Source organism: Anas platyrhynchos, chromosome 25 (assembly GCF_047663525.1).
Source record: "Anas platyrhynchos isolate ZD024472 breed Pekin duck chromosome 25, IASCAAS_PekinDuck_T2T, whole genome shotgun sequence".
Lineage (NCBI taxonomy): Eukaryota > Metazoa > Chordata > Aves > Anseriformes > Anatidae > Anas > Anas platyrhynchos.
In genome coordinates, this window is record NC_092611.1 from 6,218,847 (window position 1) to 6,237,633 (window position 18,787).

Consider the following 18,787-nt stretch of genomic DNA (forward strand, 5'->3'; position numbering starts at 1 on the left):
GAGTGGGATTCAGTGTGAGTACCAAATGATTTATTTGTACTAAACGAGCTGGCTTAATGACACGTGTTTGGCAAGGCAGCTTGGGATCTCCTAAAAACAAAACAAGGGAAACAAGATAAAAAAAAAATAAAAATTGTGCCTGCCCATGGAAGACAGGAGGACTAATGTAGTGGCAACATCGTGTGGAAGATGTGTGAGTAGTGACGGGTGGGTTGGACCATGCGAGGCCCTGCAGCTTCGCAGAGTTCGTGGGCAATTCGTCTGCTTGGGGCAGGGCAGAAGCGCGAGGCCCCGTTCCCATTAGCTGTAGCAGACGTCCCAGCTCCTGTCCCGTCGGAAGAAGTCATCGGGCACGGGCGGGAGGCAGTCCAGGCAGTCCGTGCTGGGGCAGGAGAAGATCTGTGGGCCCCTGGTGTCGGCGTGCTGGGGGCCGCAGGCTGTGCAGCAGCAGGCAGGGGCGGCGTACGGGGACGGGGGGTGGCAGGGCCACTCCTCTGCCGGGTAGCCGTGGGTCGGGGTGTCCAGAGCAGAGGGTGGGCTGTGGGTCAGCGGGGTGAAAGGAGGCAGCTGAGGAGGAGAGCAGCTGGAGGGGAGAGGGCTGGGCAGGTCAGCCAAGCTCGGGGGTCCGGCAGCCTGCAGGGGGAGAGGGGAGAGAAAGGGGAAAGAAAAAAAAAAAGAACAGGGCGGTTTAGGGTGTGATCTGGGGAGCCTGCGGGCACCAGGGGAACGGCCAGGACCTCTGCACTGCTGCCCTGCCCTTACTAACAGTAACCGGGCTGCTCCTTGCAGGACATCTGTAGGATCTGGAGAGGGGACATCCCCTTTTCTGCAGCCTCTTTAGGCTTTAGTGCCCTCCCCGTCCTCTGCTCCAAGGAGAAACCAGGCAGAGGACCACGCCAGCAGCCTAGGTTGCTGTGGCTGCACCCCATGCCCCTGAAGCACTTTGCAAATCTTTTAGGATGGGACTCCCGGCCCCAGCCTCCCTCGGAGCACACCGGCACGCCGTGCTTACCAGGCCCTGGTTGAAGCAGAGCGGGACAGGCTGGAAGGAGTCCGAGATGTAGTGCGAGGGCGTCTGGAGAGCGCCGAGGGCTGGCTCTAAGGTTGCCTCTGTCTGAAGGCAGGAGTCCACCAGCTGCTCCAGGTAGCTCGGGCTTTCCTCGCAGGAGGGGCAGTTGGAAAACTGCCAGGATGGGCAGCAGTTGGGAGCAGAGGAGATGGGTTCTGCATCGAAAGGCACTAGGAGGGAAGGTAAAACAAGTGGGTGCAGGTTATTCGGTGCCTGTCCGCACAAAGATTTCAGGACTCTCCCATGTTCAGTGGCCCTTTGGATTTAGATACAGGTGAGATACGGCTGCATCTTCTAGGGGAGCTGACACCAGGAGGAAGAGGTTCAAAAACATGAAGAACGGGGTAACAGACGAGTGATTTACCCTTTTAGCCTCCACCGAAGCAAACAGAGAGGAGAGAAACCCCCGGGCAGGCAGGATGGAGCAAGCTGGCGATAACGCGGCTTTGCGCCCAGGGGCAAGAGCACGAGTTGAGCAGAAGTGGCTTTGGAATGATTACCTACTGGTGCTGTGCTCAAATCTGGGTCAAAGCAAAGCCCTGAGCACATGGAGGGGCGAGGTCTGGAGGCAGCGGGGCCGCACACAGGTAGAGTCGCTCAGCTGTGTGCAGGCTCAGGGTGGGAGCGTTTAGCGGGATGGGGGGGATGAACAAGAGGCACCCAAAACACGTAAACAGATGGCGATTTACCAGCCTGGAAGAGCTTTAGCATGGCTCATGTTTCTGTATTAACATAAGCAAATTGATTCCCAACTATTGATGATTTAATCATTTCCTTGTCCACACAATGTATATATTCACACCTGCCAAAGCCTTCAGGTCTCTTTGCTTTGGCCACAAAACGATCGACGGCTCTGAAAGCCCAACGGGCTGTTCCCCCAGCCCTTCCCCCTTTGCCTGGATGTTCACCTACACGAGGAAGGAGCTCTTTGTGTCGCTGAAAACCTGACACTCCTCTGGCTCCTGCCAAGGCTGCCAGGAGAGCAAGAAGAGCCCCAATGCTGCTGGGGCTCAGCACGGTGCCCCATGGCGTGCCGGCCCCCCGGGAGAGCAGCGCTGCTCCCTCGGGGATGAGCATCCCTCCTGGAAGGGGCTCTCCCTTCGTGCTGTGGGAAAAATAAACTGCATAAACGAGAGCATTTCAGCGTGCTGGTGTAGAGGGTGATGTGTACCCTGCCGGCCTCTCGGCATCCTCATCTGCATTTCCCGGGCTCCGTTCAGGTGCTGATTGGCTGCACTGCTGGTTATCTGGCACTGCCTGCCCGCACCGAGGGCTGGAAGGTCTCTGGGCTGTGGGAATAGTTGGGAAGGGCCGTGCGGATGGGTTTTGTACCAACCTGGGTGAGGAGGAGACACAGACTCCGAGAACTGGATGCTGCTGCTGCCCCACGAGACCTGGCCAAAGAGAAGCGAAGAGGAGGGTTTGTAGATGCTGCGACACAGAGGCATTTTCCTGCGTGCTGAGGTAAGTCAGGGTTTCGCTTCAAACTATTTATGTAAACCTTCATTACCTCGTGGCTGTGGCAGAGCAAACCTCCCTAGTGTTGACAGAGCAACACCATTTCCCCTGAGCCTATGTAGATAACGGTGCTGGAGGAGCCCAGCACCAACCTGGTGCAAAGGAGAAACCCCAAAGAACTTGGAGGGATAAATATGCTTCAGAGCGAGCCACTGAAGCAAGAGTGGTCTTGAAACGTGACCACAGGCGACTGCAGGTAGCCCCAGGGCTGGGCTGGCTCGTGGTGGTGGTGCCGATGCCATCGGGGATCCAGCTCTGGCATCACTCCCCACTGCCACAGCTCCGTGCCCCCATGGAAACAAACGGGCTCATTTTTGGACGGATATGGGAATCCGAAGGTGAGAGGCCAGCATCTGTCCTAGGAGCCTGACCTGCCGGAGGGGAGAGAGCCACCCAGAAGCACCAGGAGTGTCAATGCTTGCTTGGGATCAGAATCTACTCTGCAAATGTAAATCCTTCCCCCTCCCCCCCCTTGTTTTAATTCACACAGATTTCCACTTCATTTCCTGTATTCAAAATGCTCCCCGGCTGATGGCTCATTTCCCTGCTAACAGCTTCCTATCCCCAGGTTGAATTCATTAAGCAGTGGCTGCTCTGGGCTCTGACAGTGCCTGCAGGGCTCCTCCTGCTCGCCGTGGCTGCGGACCTGCACCACGGCAGAACTTTTCGGGTCCAGCTCCCCACAGGCAGCAGCTGATCCCCCCCCCAGGACAACGTGGACCTTTTTCAGGCCACAAAAGGAGCCTCCTGCACTGCCACCTTCTCAGTCTTCCCTTTGTGGGCGAGACAAGCGTTACATCAACCTGCAGTGGGAAGCACAAACCAGATCCAGGCAGCCCCGTGGCTGCTGGTGGGGAGGAGGGAGCATTTCCAGAGCCCAGCAGCTCTGTGCTCGGATCACCCCAGCCTCTCCGTCCAGCCCGCAGGCTGATCAGCTTTTTGTGCAATCAGCTGCCACCAGGCACAGGAGGTGGGAGATGAAATCTGAAAACCATCCAAAGCGGCGGTGTCGCGAACCAGGAAGAAGTAATGATTTACCAACCTTTTTTATGCAAATCCCCAGCGTGGCTGGAGCTGGAGGGCTCTTACAAAGACTGGATGGTTTTGCCTGCATTGTGCGCCTGGGATCCGATCTCCTTCCCCTCCCAGAAGGGGCTCGGAGCTGCCCAGGTGGTGCTGGACAATGCTGGAGACCCGAATTTGGCCAAGCACTGGGATGTGCCCCTCGTCCTGCACTAAGGAGTCCTCATGGAGTAGAATGGAGCCCTCCTTAAGGGCTCTTTGCCCGTGCCTGGTTTTCTTCCTTTTTGCCGGCTAAAATTTGGAACAATTGCTAAGTCCCAATTTTTTGGCCCGTCTCCATCACTTTTTGCTGCTTTTGCAGGGCAGAAATTTGCTCTGGGTGCTCCTCAGAGCTGCACGGCGAGGGCTGAAGGTGTCTGAGAGGCACATCCTCCACCTGGTGCAGCACAGTGCTTGCTTCAGCCCAGCCACGCCACGTTTTAAACAGGGCTCATCCAGCAGGGACACTGGATTTGCTGGGAGAAGCACAAGTGGGACTGGCTTGGCCAAAAAATAAAAGGTGAAAGGGGAAGAGACAGCAGATATCAGAAGTTTTTCACTTACTGTCGCACTGCTGGCCGCCTGTCGCGCCCTCCTCTGCTGCAGTAACTCCTTGACTGTTATCTTTACTCGCACGCCTTGGTACACCTTGGGCTTTCCTGGAAGAATTCATGGAAAAAAACACTTAATGGGGTGGGAGACTTGCACAGCACAGGGCACATCCAGCGAATTTTCAGACACGCTCTAGGTGGAACCAACTTAGGACTGACAGGTATCGGTCTCTGGACGTTACCTGTAAGCAGAGTTCCCAGCCCTCTCTCACACCTGCTATTCAGGCTCGTGACAAGCAGACATTTATGAAAAAGTTGGTGTTGGATTATATGTATTAATTATACGTGTTCTGTTCTTCAGTATCTCTTTTCTTTTTCCCCCCCTCCAGGTGTCCTAATACCCAGCTCCATCTGGCGCTACTGTTGAATCCATTTAAATTCCTGTCATATTTGCCGCTCTTAGGACCTGAAAATAGATGTGGGAACCACTTCATCTGGCAGATGAAGAGCAGGAATAAAACAATGCAAATATGTGGGTGGTTATTCAGAGGGCTAAATAAAACACAAATAAAATGACTGCTTTCATGAATCGCTTTCTGCAAAGCCGAGATTATCTCTTTATCTTGCTCATTCTGTACGACTCCCATTTATTTCAAAAACAACAACCAAAAAAAAAAGCATTTAGGATGTCTTCAATCCAGCCAAAAGCAACAAAACCATCAGCCACTATACCTATCACCACGAGGGATTTTTAGTACAGGAAACAGCAAAGAATTTATCTAGTCTGAAAAATCACTTTCACTCGCCGCACTCATGCCGAAATACTCAAAGCCTCTGGCAGTTCGGTTTCCGTCCCGACTTTTCTGCCGGTATTTTCACGCAGTGGCAGACCCTACAAACAGCGGGGTGGCTGCTGGCGGGTTCCCTGCCCTATTGCGAGAAGATGGGGCTGGGGGGCTGCGGGGCTGGGGGCTGGGGGGCTGTAGGGCTGGGGGATGAGAGCTGGGGGCTGTGGGGTTGGGGAGCTGAAGGATTTGGGAGCTGAAGGGTTTGGGAGCTGAAGGGTTGGGGTCTGGGGTCTGTGGGGCTTTAGGGCTGGGGGTTTCGGAGCTGGGGGGCTGCTCCGCACCTCCCCTATGCTGCCTGCCCCCAGGGAGGTGCTGAGGGTTCCCCAGAGGATTTTGCCCTGCTGAACTGGGCTGAAAAAAAACCCTTTTAGCACGCCCTAAGGCCGGGGAAGGCTGGGGGGCGCCCAGCCCCTCCTTCAACCTGCCCCAAACCCCCCCGGGGGGCGGCGGGGGCCGGGGGCTCGGCGCTGCTCAGCCCCGCCGAGGGGCCGGGGGCTGGCGGCAGAGCCCCCCCTGCTGGGGGCCGGGGCTGGGACAGGACAGGGCCGGGGGATGGGGGGCGAGACCGCGACCCCAGAGCCTCCCCCCTCCCCGTGTGCCCGTGCCCTCCGCGGAGCCTTCGCTGCCTCCTTCCTCCTCCTCCTCCTCCTCCTCCTCCTCCTCTCCTCCTCCTCCCCGCCCTCGCCGCTTCCTCCCCGCCCGGGCGCCGAGCTTTGGCCTCGCAAGGCGAAATGACCCCGCGGAGCCCCAAAAAAAGGGGCCACCGGGGGGGCCCCCCGGCTCTTACCGGACATGGCGAGAGGTGGTGGAGGGGGCACCCCCCGGGAGACCCCCGGCGGCGGCGGCCCAGACCCCAACCCCGGCCCCGCAGCGGGGCCAGGGGGCTGCGGGCGGCGGGCTCGGGGTTGGGGGGCGCAGGACCCCGCTGGCCCCGCGGCGATGGCAGGCGGTGGCCGGGCCAATATTATGGTTTTATACCCCCGGGGAAAAGTTTGAGTTTTTCTCCCCTAATGCCAAGTATTTAAAACCTCTAGAAACCAATGATTTGACAATCAATGATTGCGCGATACTTTCAATTTGAATATTCAAAGGCTCCGCAAAATGGGCTATCTTTTTGTGAAAGCGAGCACATCCCCATCTAGCAGAGGGGCTGGGGGAACAGGATTCGGCGGGGCCACCCTCCCCACCCCTTGCTTTTGGGACATTTTCAGGGTTTTAGCCATCTTCCCCCAAACGAAGCAGATGCCTCGAAGCCAGCTCAGTGTTTTCCCCTCAGCCGCCCAGGCTGGGCTCCAGCCCTCTCATATTTCACTTGCTACCTGCAGAGAGGACTCCTCAAGGGCCGCTGTGGCTTTTTGCACAATTTGTCGCTTTTTCGGGGCAAATATGAAGCTTTTCAGACCAAAATGGCACGGGGTGGGCGTGGCGCAGCAAAGAGGCCGCCCTGGGCACCCGGGTGGCAGGCAGCACCCGAACCCCACTTCTTCCCCCAGGACCCCCTCCCCTCTGCCAGATGCCGGCCTTGTCTTGGCGTTTATTTGCATTTTTTCCCCCAATTCGGGCACTTTGCTGCTCCTGCACACAGTGGCCTCTCCTTCGCGTGCCTCAGCTCAGGCCTGCCCCGTGTGCTTCGAGCCGCGGGGCTGCAGGCCGCCGGGACCACCCAGATTTTGGGCAACCCCTCATCACCACACAGCACCGATGTGGCTGGGGGCTCGGTTTTTAAGGTCACACTCCAACTTTTCCCTGGGCACTGCAGCCTCTGCCCTGCCTCGGGAGTCGCCGGCCGATGGCAGAAAGCAGGCCAGGCTGTTAATAATCTACCAGCTGCTCAGCTTGGCTATTGTTGCAGCTGAATCTTTTCTTTCTCCTGAAGTTGGACAAATACACTCGATTTCGGGGGAGAGTGGGCACGGCGGCAATCCTTTCCCTCGTACAGCGGGGCCAGCATTGCTCTGCCCCAGAGGGGAGCCCTCTCCTCGTCCTATTCTGGAGCATGGGGGGTTTTGGGGGGTCTCAATGCAGGCCTGCCTGCACCAAGGGGTTGGGGCCCCTCAGCTCCTGCCATGCTGGGGATGCTTCCCCCTGGAGTGCTGGTGGCAGGGGGCTGAGCCCCAGCTGTGGCCAGGAGCCCCTTGAAGGGACGGCTTTGGGGTTGGGAGCGTTTGCAGAGCCCCTGCCTCGGTGAGGAGCCGAGTGCCAGAGTGGATCCGACACCTCCAGCACCTCAGCCCTGGCTGCTGGCTCCATCCCTGGGCCGGGCTTTGCCAGCACCCCCCCCGGGGCAAACAGAAAGGCGCAGCCTGCAGGGTGGGTGGGTGAGGGCTTGGGGCACGCAGAGCCGCGGGGGTTTGCTTTTCTGGACGGGTCTGAACAGGGCCGGGGAATCAGGAAGCAGCAGCAGGGAGCGGAGCCAAGGCAGGGCTGGAGCTGGGTGCTCCCGGCCGGCTGCGGCCGCACGCCGGGGACTGTGGGGGGCTCGGCCCCAGGGGGGGTGCCGGGGGTGCAGCGGTGGGGCTGGGCTGTGCCTGGCCATGTGGTGGCACCTGAAAGCTGCAGCACTCCCACCCTGTCCTCTGATGCCAGCAGTGTGGCCTAGGGGGTGTTTTGGGGGGATCTGAGCAGCCTGGGGGCTTTCTGGTGGGGGTGGACGTGCAGCTGCAAGGGGGGGCTTTGTGGAAAGGGACCCGCTTGGCAGCCCCGTGCTGTGTTGCTTATGGGGGTCCAGCACCGCTGCCTGTTTGTGGGTACATCGCCGTGCCCCCAGGTCCCATGTGCAGGGGTGCTCGGGGCTGTAGGGCATGCAGCCTGTGACCCCAGGCTGGGCTGTGGTCCCTGGAGGGGGCCGGGGGGCTCCCAGACCCCCCCCATCCCCAGGGTTTAAGGGGAAAGGGCAAGCAGCACCTTCAGCCACCCCATCACCGCCCCCTTCTCAGGCCCTGGGTCCCACAGGGAGGATTTTTGGGGTTAGGGGGGGGGACGAGATGGGGGCCAAGGGGTGCAGAGGGCTGTGGTGTCTGTGTGGGAGCGTGTTTGTGTGTGTGCAGAGCTACCTCTAGTGGCCGTGGCAGCCCGGCCTGGCACTGGGACTGCAGGGCGGCTGGGTGCCCCATGGCAGCCCCACGAGCTGCAGGCAGCTCCTGGAGCCCACGAAGCCTTCGCTTGCCTCATCTGAGGCAGGTGAGGCACCATTATGCTATTAACCAGGGCTTCCCCCAGCCCCTGTCTCGCTCCCCACCCCTCTTTTGGTGGCACCGCTCTGGGGATGCAGTTTTTCCCTCAGCAGCTGAAAGCGAGTGCCTGAGATCTGTCCCTGCAGCACAGGCCAGTAACGTGCAGGTATTTTTCAGGCTGTGTATTTTACTCGTAGCACAGCGGGACGGTGAGCTCTGGCTTTCCTAAGGCACCAGAGCACCCCTGTAAGCTAAACGTGGCACATCCAGTGACCTCTAACCAGAGCGTGAAGCATTGCGTGCTGTCAGCATCCTCGGTCTGAAGGAAACTGCTGGGAAAAAGCATGCGAGTAGCTCGTTTGCCTCAATCACAGTCAGCGCCTGCCCTTCCCTCCAGCTCTCATCCCTCCTCAATAAGTTCTCCGGCCTTCGTAGGTGCCCCAGGAGGGATTTCCATCCTCCTTCGCCCAGGCAGAGTTATCGTGGAGGGGCGGCAGCTCCGCGGGCGGCTCTGGTGAGAGGTGGCTCATCCTGGAGGCGAGCTCGCTCGCCGCAGTGACGAAGGGCGAGAAGGAGTAGGGCGAGGTGGCGGCATAGCCAGGCGAGTAGTGGGCATCTTCAAGGGGATGCAGGGGGTAGGGCTGGGCTCCGGGGCCGGCCGGGGTCCAGCTCGAGCTCCGGTACGGGGAAGAGCCTCCGGGCTCGTGCGAGGCGAGGCAGCCGGTGCCCGTGGGCAGCGCCTGTGGAGGGTCGGAGCACGCAGCGTCCGACTGGCCCAGGCTGTCAGCAGAGGTCTGCTCCCACGGCTCTCTCTGTGGAGAAGCAGGGAGAGAAGGCGAAGAAGAGCTGTGAGGTTTAAAGCTTGTCCTGGAGGGGATGGCATACCTAGCCTGGCGTCACCACGCCATGCTCCCCTCCCCGCCCCAAGCCTGGCTGGGAACGCTCACAAGGGTTTCTGTGGGGTTAGAGGGGTGTTAAAAGTGCTGGAAGGAAACATCCGTGGGGTTAGCGGTGGGCAAAGCTGGGCACAGGCTCCCAGAGCACTGACCAGCCCTGATCCTACAGGGTTCAGGAGCTCTGCCCTGCAGTGTGAGCCAGCTGGCTGCGGGGAAGCAGCAGGGATAGGGACAGGGACGTGCATTGGGGTAGGGAGAAGGAAGGGATAGGCAATTTTCTGGAGCCAACGCAGGATGTTTCCAGCAACTTCAGGAGCTTAATGGAGCTGTTGTTTGGGGAACAGGGAAGATCATGTATTTAGCAGCCGCTCTCCAACAGGAAAAGGGGCCATGAGGTGGGAACAGAGAGAAAAATAATTCCCCATCGGCCGCGTGCTCAGCTGGGGCTGCCTCGTGCAGTGGCCATTTCCTTCCCATGTGGGACCCCCTGACCTAACCCCAGCCTCAATCGGGTAATCGCTCACGGGGGGGGGCAAGAACCAGAGGCACTCACTAGTAGGAAATGCGCCGTGTCACTGGGGAAGGATGGCAGGAGAGGGGGCAGCGAAGGAGGGCTGAAGAAGGAGCTGGTACCAGGCGTGAGGGGAGCGCTGCGGAAATCCCCGTATTGCTCGGGGATATAGGGGTCCAGAAGCGTTGGGTAGCCCTGGGTGGTGGAGGAATCGCACGTGAAGGGCTTGGAGCCCAGCGGGGATGAATAGACATCACTGACAAACTGCTTGGTGTTGTGGAAATCCAAGTCAGCTGTGAAGGATCTCCTGACTCCGTAGTAACCAGCCGTGGTAGGGGAACCTGTGGCGGTCAGAAAAAAAGGGATGGCTAAAAGGAAACCACACCAGCAGCACCCGGGGAGCCACAGAGCATCTCCACAGGTGCCAAGCAGAGCCCTGTCCTCTCCTGCACCTCCCCCCAGGTAGGAGTCAACCCTGATGTGAAGCAGCTGTGCCTGCCCAAAGCTTTTAGCAGCTTGGGCTGCCCCTTATCCAGCAGATCACCTCCATCTGCAGCAAACCAAACATGTTTGGGGAAGCTTTAAATATGAGGTCTTTGTTTTTTTTCCTTGTCCTGCCACAGCCCTGGGGGAAGAAGTGCGTTAGAGGCTGCAAAACCTCCTGCCTTTGTTCCAGTGGTGCTTCCCTGTCCTGAGCTCAAGGAACAGCACAGGTCAGTTCCTGCTCTTGTGCTTTTTTCCTTCAGTTCCAGGGAAAACTGGAAGGCGCAGAGGGGTCAGAAAGGGGTTCACCAAGTGGTATCTCCATCAAAAAAAAAGTTGGAGCTGCTGTAATTGCCTCTGCCTCCCTTTAGGAACTTCACACAAGACTATAGGGGCCTTCCAGCAGACCACTGCTCCTGTGTTGACTCTGAAATAATTTCCTCCTGGGCTTTCTCTAAGGGGTGGCCCTGTTCCTGTGCTCCTTTCCTCGCCTGTAGAGGAGCAGTACCTTCTGTCCAACCCCCACAGAAGGTATTTATGGGTGGGAGGAAAACCTCACCTGGCATTTGGCCGAAAGATGACTGTGGTGTGCTGGTGCTGCCCTGCAAAAGATAAAGATGCATTAAAAAAACGTGTTTTCAAAGCAAGGTGGTTCTCTGAGCTTGTAATTTGGGAAGGTGCTGGCATAGCTGTGATGTACTGTTTGAGCCTTGGCGTTATCAGTACGGAGAGATTAACTTCAAGATTTCAAGCCTGGGGCCTCTGAGGTATTAGCAGATGTAGGCTAAGAAGAGATTTCAAAGGTCTTGGACAGAGCTGATAACAGTAGAAATACCACGATAACTGGCTTCGTGCTCATACACCGCAACGTCCCTTAATGCAGCCACAATGCTGGGTGGTTACTTTGGTGTCGGCATAAACCAGGTCCCAAAAAGTTGGTGTGCTGGTCAAAGCAGGCTGGTTCTGTGCTGCCCATGTGCTGTGCTTCCGTGCCATGGAGCCTTTTCAGCTGGCTCCTGGGGAGCTGCGTGGGGAAGGCAGCTCTCTCTGGCTCCTGTTTGGGTGGCACGGTAATGCTGAGAATAATAATAACAGCAGTTTCTTGGCCCCAAGGTGAGGGAGGATTAGTCCTGAGCAACCCTGGTGCTCTGGGTGGCTCATTCCTTACAGGGCACTGCGGGGAAGGCACCTGCTCCATCCCCGGAGCCGTGCCGAGGTCTGCCTCCAGCCCTCTGGACCCGCAGTGCCCGTGGCAGCGATGGTGCCGTGCTATTTCCAGTTTGCATAGCGCAAACAGGAGGTTCCTGCCATAGCAAGCAACCAAATTTAGAGGTTTCGATTTGAATTAAATTTGCCAGTGCTAAGACTTCCTTTTACTGCCTGGGGAGGCTCGCAGCTGCTCCCTGCTCCGTCATGGAAATGAGCCCTGAGCCCACAGGGCCACAGGAGTGGCAGGAGGTGGCAGGAAGGAGCCCTCCGGCTCGTGGGCAGATGAGCTCTCACCTTGCAGGGTCAAAACCAGGGCTTGCACCTGCCTGAGGCTGAGCCTCTGCTGGCCGCAGCCCTCAGCGAGGCTCCTCGCTGGTAACACAGCGCCCTGTGGGGCTGAGGCCACCCCATGCAAATCTGGTGTCAGCAGACACCCCTCCTGCTGCGTGCCTGCCGTTTTGGTGATCCCTTCTCCTGCTTCAGGGCTTTTTCCCCACCGCTTTCTCTGCCTGCCCGTGGCCGCAGCATCCTGAAGGTTCCCCTGTAGAGGGATCTTTGCCTGAAGGTGATGGTTCAGCCCCCTGCACGAGTGTTTAGACCTCAGCCTTGGCAAGAAGCAGTCCAGAGCTGTCACCAGGCAACCCTAATACCGTGTTTGAGGCGTAAGGGAGCAGCAGGGCTGTGCTCTGCCTGCGTTTGGAGGTGCAGGTAGCAGAGCTGGGGTGTGCTGCTGGAAGAATGGGGAGGTCCCTGGGCATCCTCTGTTAGGGAGCATTTCAGATCTGTGGTGCATCTGAGTAAATCCTTGATCCTGCCTGTTCAACAGCCACTGAAACGGTGTCACAGGCCCTTTTGGGCACACCCCCGTGAAGGCCCTACATTGCCATTGCCTCCTGGCTCCTTATCAGGTGATGAATGGCTTGGCTTAATTTAAGCCCATTAGTCCATTTCCTCCCTGCATTACTTCCTTTCAGCGCTGTGGGACCCGGCTAGCTGGGTCTCCTGCAAGACGTCAGCGTGCCTGTTCAGCATCACTTCAGCCCACAGCACGTCCAGCTGCCGATAAGCCTGGCCCCCTGCTGCATTGCTTCACCCCAGGAGCTCAGGCGTGTTCAGCTACAGGGCTGCCTTGGGGCAGAAAAAAGGGTAAAATGGTAAAAAGGGGTAAAAGGATGCAGGTCAAGCTGTGAGCGTTATGGCTCTGGCCCTGCGATGGGGAGCCCAGGTGCCCTGGGTTAATAAAAGTGCTTTGCTGACCACAAGGCTCTGAGGGCTGCCGTGCCTGTCTGTGCACTGATGGGTGTCCTTGCCTAAGACAAGAATGTGGTTTGTGCCTTTTTATCATAAAAAGAGTGGCAGTTTGGTCAAGTCTCTCTCTTTTGGCTCTCTGCAGACAATATCAGACCCTCCCAGAGCCCAGGGCTCAGTCCTTTTGGCCATGCAGTTGCTGGGAATTCAGATGCCCAAATTGTGCAGTTTTTGTCATGGTACAAACTGTTTTCCTATCATTTAATGTGTGTCACGCCTGGATGTCAGGAAATGGTTCTGCTGCCTCCGCAAACAGCCCATCAGCTGCTCTCTGATGGGCAATGACCTCTCCTCAGAAGCTCGATTCAGCTCCGCAGACCTTCCCCTGCACGGCAAAGATTTACTGATTTCAGAGCAAAGATCATGTTCAGACAAAAGATGCAGCTAAATTACACCGCATCATAAATATACAAAGGGGTGTTCAGTCATCTGCTGTTTGCTTTGATTCTGGTTTATGTTACCTGTCAGATAAAGAGCTGCTCCTACAGTTGTTCTTTTCATGATACGTTCCAGCAAATACGGATGTTTGCCCTGCACAATAATTTTTTGTCTATCACGGGGAATTAGCAATAGGACAAATTTTGCATTAGATAGACACAGAACTACGTAGCTCTGGAATAGAAAGCAAGGGGCAATAAAGCAAGCGGTGTGTGTTTTATAGTCCCTGGGGCTGGCAGTTTGGACACGGTGAGGTGCTAAACAAAAAAGCTGCTGCTTCCAGAAAGGGAGCAAGGGAAGCATGAGAGTCCTCAGCGAGGATCTGGTTGTTCAGTGAATGCCAACAGCATCAGAACTCCAAAAATGTGTTTTCTGCTGCTGGTAATTCAGGTCTCTGCTCCCACCCTTTCCTTGCAGGACCTGGTTTCAGCAGCTTGGCTGCATCTCCTCTTCTGTCAGCGGCCAGCCTGGAGGCCAGGTGCTGCTGCCTGCTAAAGGTGAGAGCTGAAGCACCCAGCGAGTGGCTTGCGGTGCCTCTGGGTGCCCCGTGGTGGCACCTGCACTAATGTGCCCCTTCTGGGGACAGCATAGCTTGTATGGCTATTCCAGGAAAAAAAAAAAAAAAAAAAAAAACACCAACAACATAGCGTACTATAATTTCACTTCGGTTTCCTGTTGCCATAGAACCACTTGAAAAAGACATCTCTTACAAGCTGATGTTTGGCCTCCTTCCAGCCCATAACATCACTGCGCTTCCCCTGGCGCTTGGGTATGCCAGAGAGGAGCTGGAAGGAGCACAACATTCAGGGAAGATCATCTATTTCTGCGGCACTCGGCTGTTCAAATGTGGCTGGTGAGAAAGCAAGCTGACTTGGGAAGGTGTCATACACAGGATGTGAAGGGAATGGGAAATTCAGTGTTACTGATTTGCTAAATATACACACGCTGCAACTTCAGTGCCTCCAAGGTTCACCGATGTGGAAAAATCAAGGAACCATCTGTGATTTTTTGGGGGGAAAACACTGGTGTTGTAAATGTTTTCACTGTTCCCTCCTGATGTTGGCGGTGCCCTGCACTCAGTGCAAAAGCTCTTTAAACCAGAGGATTACGTGGACTGACTTCTGGTTTAAAAAATAATAATAATAATAAACAAACAAAGCTGACTTACACTGAAGCAGGAGCCACTGCTCTGCCTGGATCGCTTTTCAGCAAGAAGATCTTTGACTGTGTGTTTCACTCGCACTCCTTGGTACACTCGCTTGCCAAAATCTGTAGTAACTGAGTGAATGAGACAAGTGTTAGAGGAGTTCAGCAAAGGCAGAGAGTAGGCGGAAGAGGTTATTATGGAAGAAGCCAATTCCCTCCCTCTGCACACCAAGTTAGGGAGGAAGCACGTAAGACTTATTATTCATGCAAAATCATCCCTTAGGAACCCCGCAGTGAGGGCTGCTCGTCTGCAGAGAACAAAGACTGACGTGCCCTGCCCTGTAGTTAGCACTGGGTGCCGTGTGGTTTCTGTGCAGCTCCATCAGTGCCTGGATGGTTGGTAGATTTTTTTTTTTTCCAGAGTGCTTGGGGGCTCCTACATCTCCCCTTTGGATCAGCAAAATTTGATTTAGTGGCGCAGCCCTGCGTGCTTCCAGCAGAGATGCTGTGGTTTAGCTCCTCGTTGCCCTTCTGGAGTTTTGCTGGCTTTCAGCACATCGCTCTGGGGGCAGAGATGGTTTTGATCTCACTGCAGCAAAGGCAGAAGTAGCCCAAATGGTGGGTTTGACCTCCCTAAATGGCAATGTGGATTAGATTGTGAAGGTATCATGAAAGGAAAGGAGGGTACGGTCTCAGCCATGCCACCCTGCCTGTTCCCTCAAGCTGCCTGGAATCCAGCAGAACCCATACATGAGGTCTGTGACTTGTGGTGCAAAGCGTTTGTCCTCTTCCCTCGCCTGGAAAAAGCGTTGAGGTCTGTCTGCCTTGTGTACAGGTGTTCTGCCACAAGCGAGGGCAGAGAGCTACGGGGTGCAGTTCCAGGGGAGCTCTTTTATCCCTGCCAACGGGCTGCGCCGCACAGAGCTCGCACCTGCGGAGCCAGGGAGGAGTGTCCAGATGGGCTTTTATTGGAGCCTTCCGGAGAAAAACTGAAGTTTGAAGTTAATCCCTTGGAAAACACCAAGCTGTGCTTTCCCGAGGGGACACCAACAGCCATTCCACAGCTGAGGTGTTTGTCTGAAATTGTGGTTTATCGTTTTGCCCGTCTGCTTTTCAGGAAGTGCCGTTTGGCTCCTTTTATCACTTTCAGTCGTGTGGCACAGTGTCCCCAGGTGCACATACACATGGAGAGCTTACAAAGGGAAAAGGGTGGAAGCAACAGAATCGCAATACTGGCTTGGGGTTACCCCAGATGTTTTCTGTTGGGCATAGCAGCTGCAATTCTGGGGCAACTGCAGCTTGGTTTTGGTGTTTGAATACCAACCAGAGAGAGACTTCAGGTAAGAGGCAAACACATTACAAGGACGCTGCCCCCAAAAAACTTATGATCAATATAGTCTAAATAGGGGTGAAGACAGTCTGCACGCTGACCAGCCAGCATCTCTGGACAAGCCAGGACCCAGCCAGCAATGGATATAATCTCTTGAGGTTGAAAGAAATTTCTCTGTATAGAGACTGGCTCTTCTCCATGGCCCAGAGAAGTGTTCCTCCTGTAGTCCCTCTGCTGGGCTGTTTTTACTGAGAGCAGTTGGAAGCAGAGGTACCTGTGCTGGCAGCTGGGGTTCCAAATCTCTGGCAGAGCAGGCATAAGTGGCAGAAAGAGCTATGCTTCCTGCATCAGAATCTCTGCGTGAGTTCCTTTAGAGATACAGCGCTGCGATCTGATGGATGAGCCAGAACTGCAGAGCACAGCTCACTGGGCTCCACCATGGTTTTCTGCCTCCAGTAACTCAGGCAGCTGTTGCTGGCTGCATCCAGCTGAAGAATCAGGCCTCGATTCAGCACGGAGCTTTGGCAGAGGGACCCCAGCCATGAGTATGCTCATATTTAATTTTCAGAATGGAGATATTTCTAAAATAGCATTGCTGGAAAAGCCGTGACCAGCTTTAACTCCTTAGTTCATCAGCCTGCTATTGCCAAATCCTACAACATCTTTGTTAGCTGACCCTGCTTCTGTGACCATTTCCAGCCACTGTCTGATGCTCTGCACTTCTGCAGTCCCATTTCCCTAACATCTTTACTACAGTCTAAAGACAGTGGAAAAAACACTTCCGTACATCTTTACACCAGGGTGCTGTGCTGTTGAAGTTTCTTCACTCATACACCCACAGTTACAAGAATTTGAGACAAAGTAAGCAATACAAGGGCTCTGTCCTCAAACCCCCCTTTTAAGGAAGCAGCCCAGCACATGCAAGTGAAATAACTTGGCGTGTTATTCAGCAGGATCGGATGCTGAGCTATTAGAACCCCACATAATCCTGCTCTTGGCAGCATCAAGGAAGAAAATGCTAATTTAGGCCAGAGTTAATGTAATTTTTCAAGTAAATTAGATTGTATTTCACATCACTTTGGCATAACTGCCTTTTGGAAAAAAATATTGAAAATAAAATTGAATTTGGTTTAGAGAGGGCTGAATATTCAAATAAATATTGTTAAATTATTGGAATAGCAAAGGTATCACATGCTGATTTTAGCCAATTCTCCTTTCTGCGTTGTTTTAAGTTGAGCCCAAGGACGGCACGGTATATTCTTTCCCCAATAATTCCATCGTGCTGCTGCATCTTTATGGTTTTGGAAAGTCAAGGTGCTGAGACTCACCTGTTTCCATTGCGATCACTGGTGATGAGTCCCAGCTCTCAGATTCTGCAGGAGGTTGGAGAAGGGCTGTCATGAGCTTCCCAGAGCAGAGTGAAGTCAGTGCTCATTCTCCACTGATAAAGTTCCAGCTCAGCCTGATGGAAATATATTTTCTACAATTTAGTGATGTCTCCACAATACCTTGTTTGGGATTTGCTTAAATGCAAATCTCTTGATGCGTGTATCGCTCCGATTTGCATGGTCAGTGTGGATCATTCTCAATGGGTCTCTTTCCTGTCTGAGCTGACAGTTCATGGATGAAAACTGAGCTGAGTTCATCAATGGAAAATGTTTGGTTCAAGTGAAAGGTTGGTAAGTCTTGCAGTGACGGGCCGTCCCTTCATGGGTGAAAGAACAAGCTGGAAACAAGCACTGTCAGTAAACGTGAAATGTCCCTGTGCTGATGAAAATGCACACGAGCCATGCTCAGGAAGTAGGACTGTCTGTCTGGGACCTCACAGGCCAGCCTGGGCATTACACGAATTCTCTGAGAGCCATTTTCCTGCGACACAGCTAGCACAGCCCAGCAATGCGTTGAGGACAGGCTGCAGTGAGGCAGATGATCTCGGGAGCATTTTGTGCACAGAGTGGGCTGGTACACAGCATTACTGTGCTCATCTTACATGAGCAGGGCAAAACTGGCGCCATTGGATTCCTCATAATTAAATATTCCTCCTTGTGGAGCCTGCTGCCAGCTTGCGGGTCTGTTAGGTAAGATCTGTCTCTCTTTATAATTCTGTGTGCTCTCCCTTGCATTGGCCCGGAGATGAATTTGGCCTGTCATGTGAACTGACTTCCTGAGGAAGGCTGCTATTGTTATTATTATTATTATTATTATTACTACTATTATTATTAAGTGTAATTATTATTTTCCTTTAGAAGACAAGATATAAAAGGCAGCAGCTGGTGAAGGCTGATGTGATCAGGCCATTGAGAAAAGTAGGGAAGGCAGAGCTGAGGTAACATCACAAGTAATTCCCGATGTACAGAATTCCCAACTTATGGAATGATTCGGGTGTTCTGCCTGCTCTGATGCAGTGCTCAGGACCAAGAGGACATCCCACAGCCTCTTGGAAAACCCCAGCTCCTGTGAATGGAGTCTTTAACCGTGTATATTTGCCCTCTCCGTGGACAAGTCTTATTTTGGCCAGACTGTCCCTGGCTGCCCCCACCTGGTATGCGCAGTGCTGACAGGTGTTACAAGGGCAGGAAGCACCAGGCAGGGTAGGGAAGCGTGGGCAGATGTGAGGTCCCAACAGCAGAGTTGTCTTTGCCTCGTCAGCAATAAGCTTAGTTTGCCACCTGCTTCTTGGCAGGCTTCCCATCCAGTTTTGTCTCCTGTGCCAGATATTTATATACTTTAGTTAGGATTCACAAGTTAAAGCCAAGCCCTGTTCAAGCTAATAGCTTTGTGCTAGTCCAGGTGTACTGATTACAAAACAATTACACTGAAAACAACAACAGGTCCTGCAGAAAATAATTAAACAGAGATAAAATAAAAACTCAGCCTTCTTTTAGAGGGAATCCATCCCTTAACTTACATTTTCCTTTGAAAAAGCATCAGATCCAGATTTTCTATATTATTTAGTGGATTTAGGCACGTACTGTGTGTACAATAGGAGTTATGGAAGCAATTGTGTATTGACAAGGCACCTTTTTATGGCACGTTTTATAAAATCCCATTCTGTTTAGCATGGTATTTACCTGTGCCAAAGCAAACCGCTGTAATAATTGTGTCTCTGTTCTGTACTACAAAAACCTGGAGCAGCAGATGCAATACTCAATGCATATTTGTTTATTTCAAACTGTCATTTCAATCTGTCTTTTCATTACTGGGTAAAGAGAATATGTCACATTGTCTCACAGCGGCAACGTAAT

General features: G+C 54.3%; 2 protein-coding genes and 2 long non-coding RNA genes across 4 annotated transcripts; 2 read left to right on the forward strand and 2 right to left on the reverse strand.

The window, feature by feature from the left end:
• Window positions 1-6,944, reverse strand: POU2AF3 (POU class 2 homeobox associating factor 3). Its single transcript, XM_027444157.3, has 5 exons — window positions 5,836-6,944; window positions 4,214-4,308; window positions 2,406-2,463; window positions 1,013-1,239; window positions 1-633 (listed from the first exon to the last, which is right to left on the reverse strand). Exons 1-5 carry the CDS (start codon window positions 5,840-5,842, stop codon window positions 301-303), a joined length of 720 nt encoding a protein of 239 aa, XP_027299958.3. The 5' UTR covers window positions 5,843-6,944; the 3' UTR covers window positions 1-300.
• On the forward strand, window positions 1,233-4,776 carry LOC113839830 (uncharacterized). The gene is made up of 2 exons (XR_003492431.3): window positions 1,233-2,533; window positions 4,590-4,776. It is a non-coding gene; the product is annotated as an uncharacterized lncRNA (long non-coding RNA).
• An 18-nt stretch (window positions 6,945-6,962) lies between the features above and the next one.
• On the reverse strand, window positions 6,963-17,009 carry POU2AF2 (POU class 2 homeobox associating factor 2). The gene is made up of 5 exons (XM_021277288.4): window positions 16,871-17,009; window positions 14,235-14,344; window positions 10,671-10,713; window positions 9,671-9,969; window positions 6,963-9,033 (listed from the first exon to the last, which is right to left on the reverse strand). Exons 1-5 carry the CDS (start codon window positions 16,941-16,943, stop codon window positions 8,632-8,634), a joined length of 927 nt encoding a protein of 308 aa, XP_021132963.4. The 5' UTR covers window positions 16,944-17,009; the 3' UTR covers window positions 6,963-8,631.
• On the forward strand, window positions 10,171-14,346 carry LOC113839829 (uncharacterized). Its single transcript, XR_003492429.3, has 3 exons — window positions 10,171-10,341; window positions 13,484-13,563; window positions 13,802-14,346. It is a non-coding gene; the product is annotated as an uncharacterized lncRNA (long non-coding RNA).
• Window positions 17,010-18,787: the final 1,778 nt, after the last annotated feature.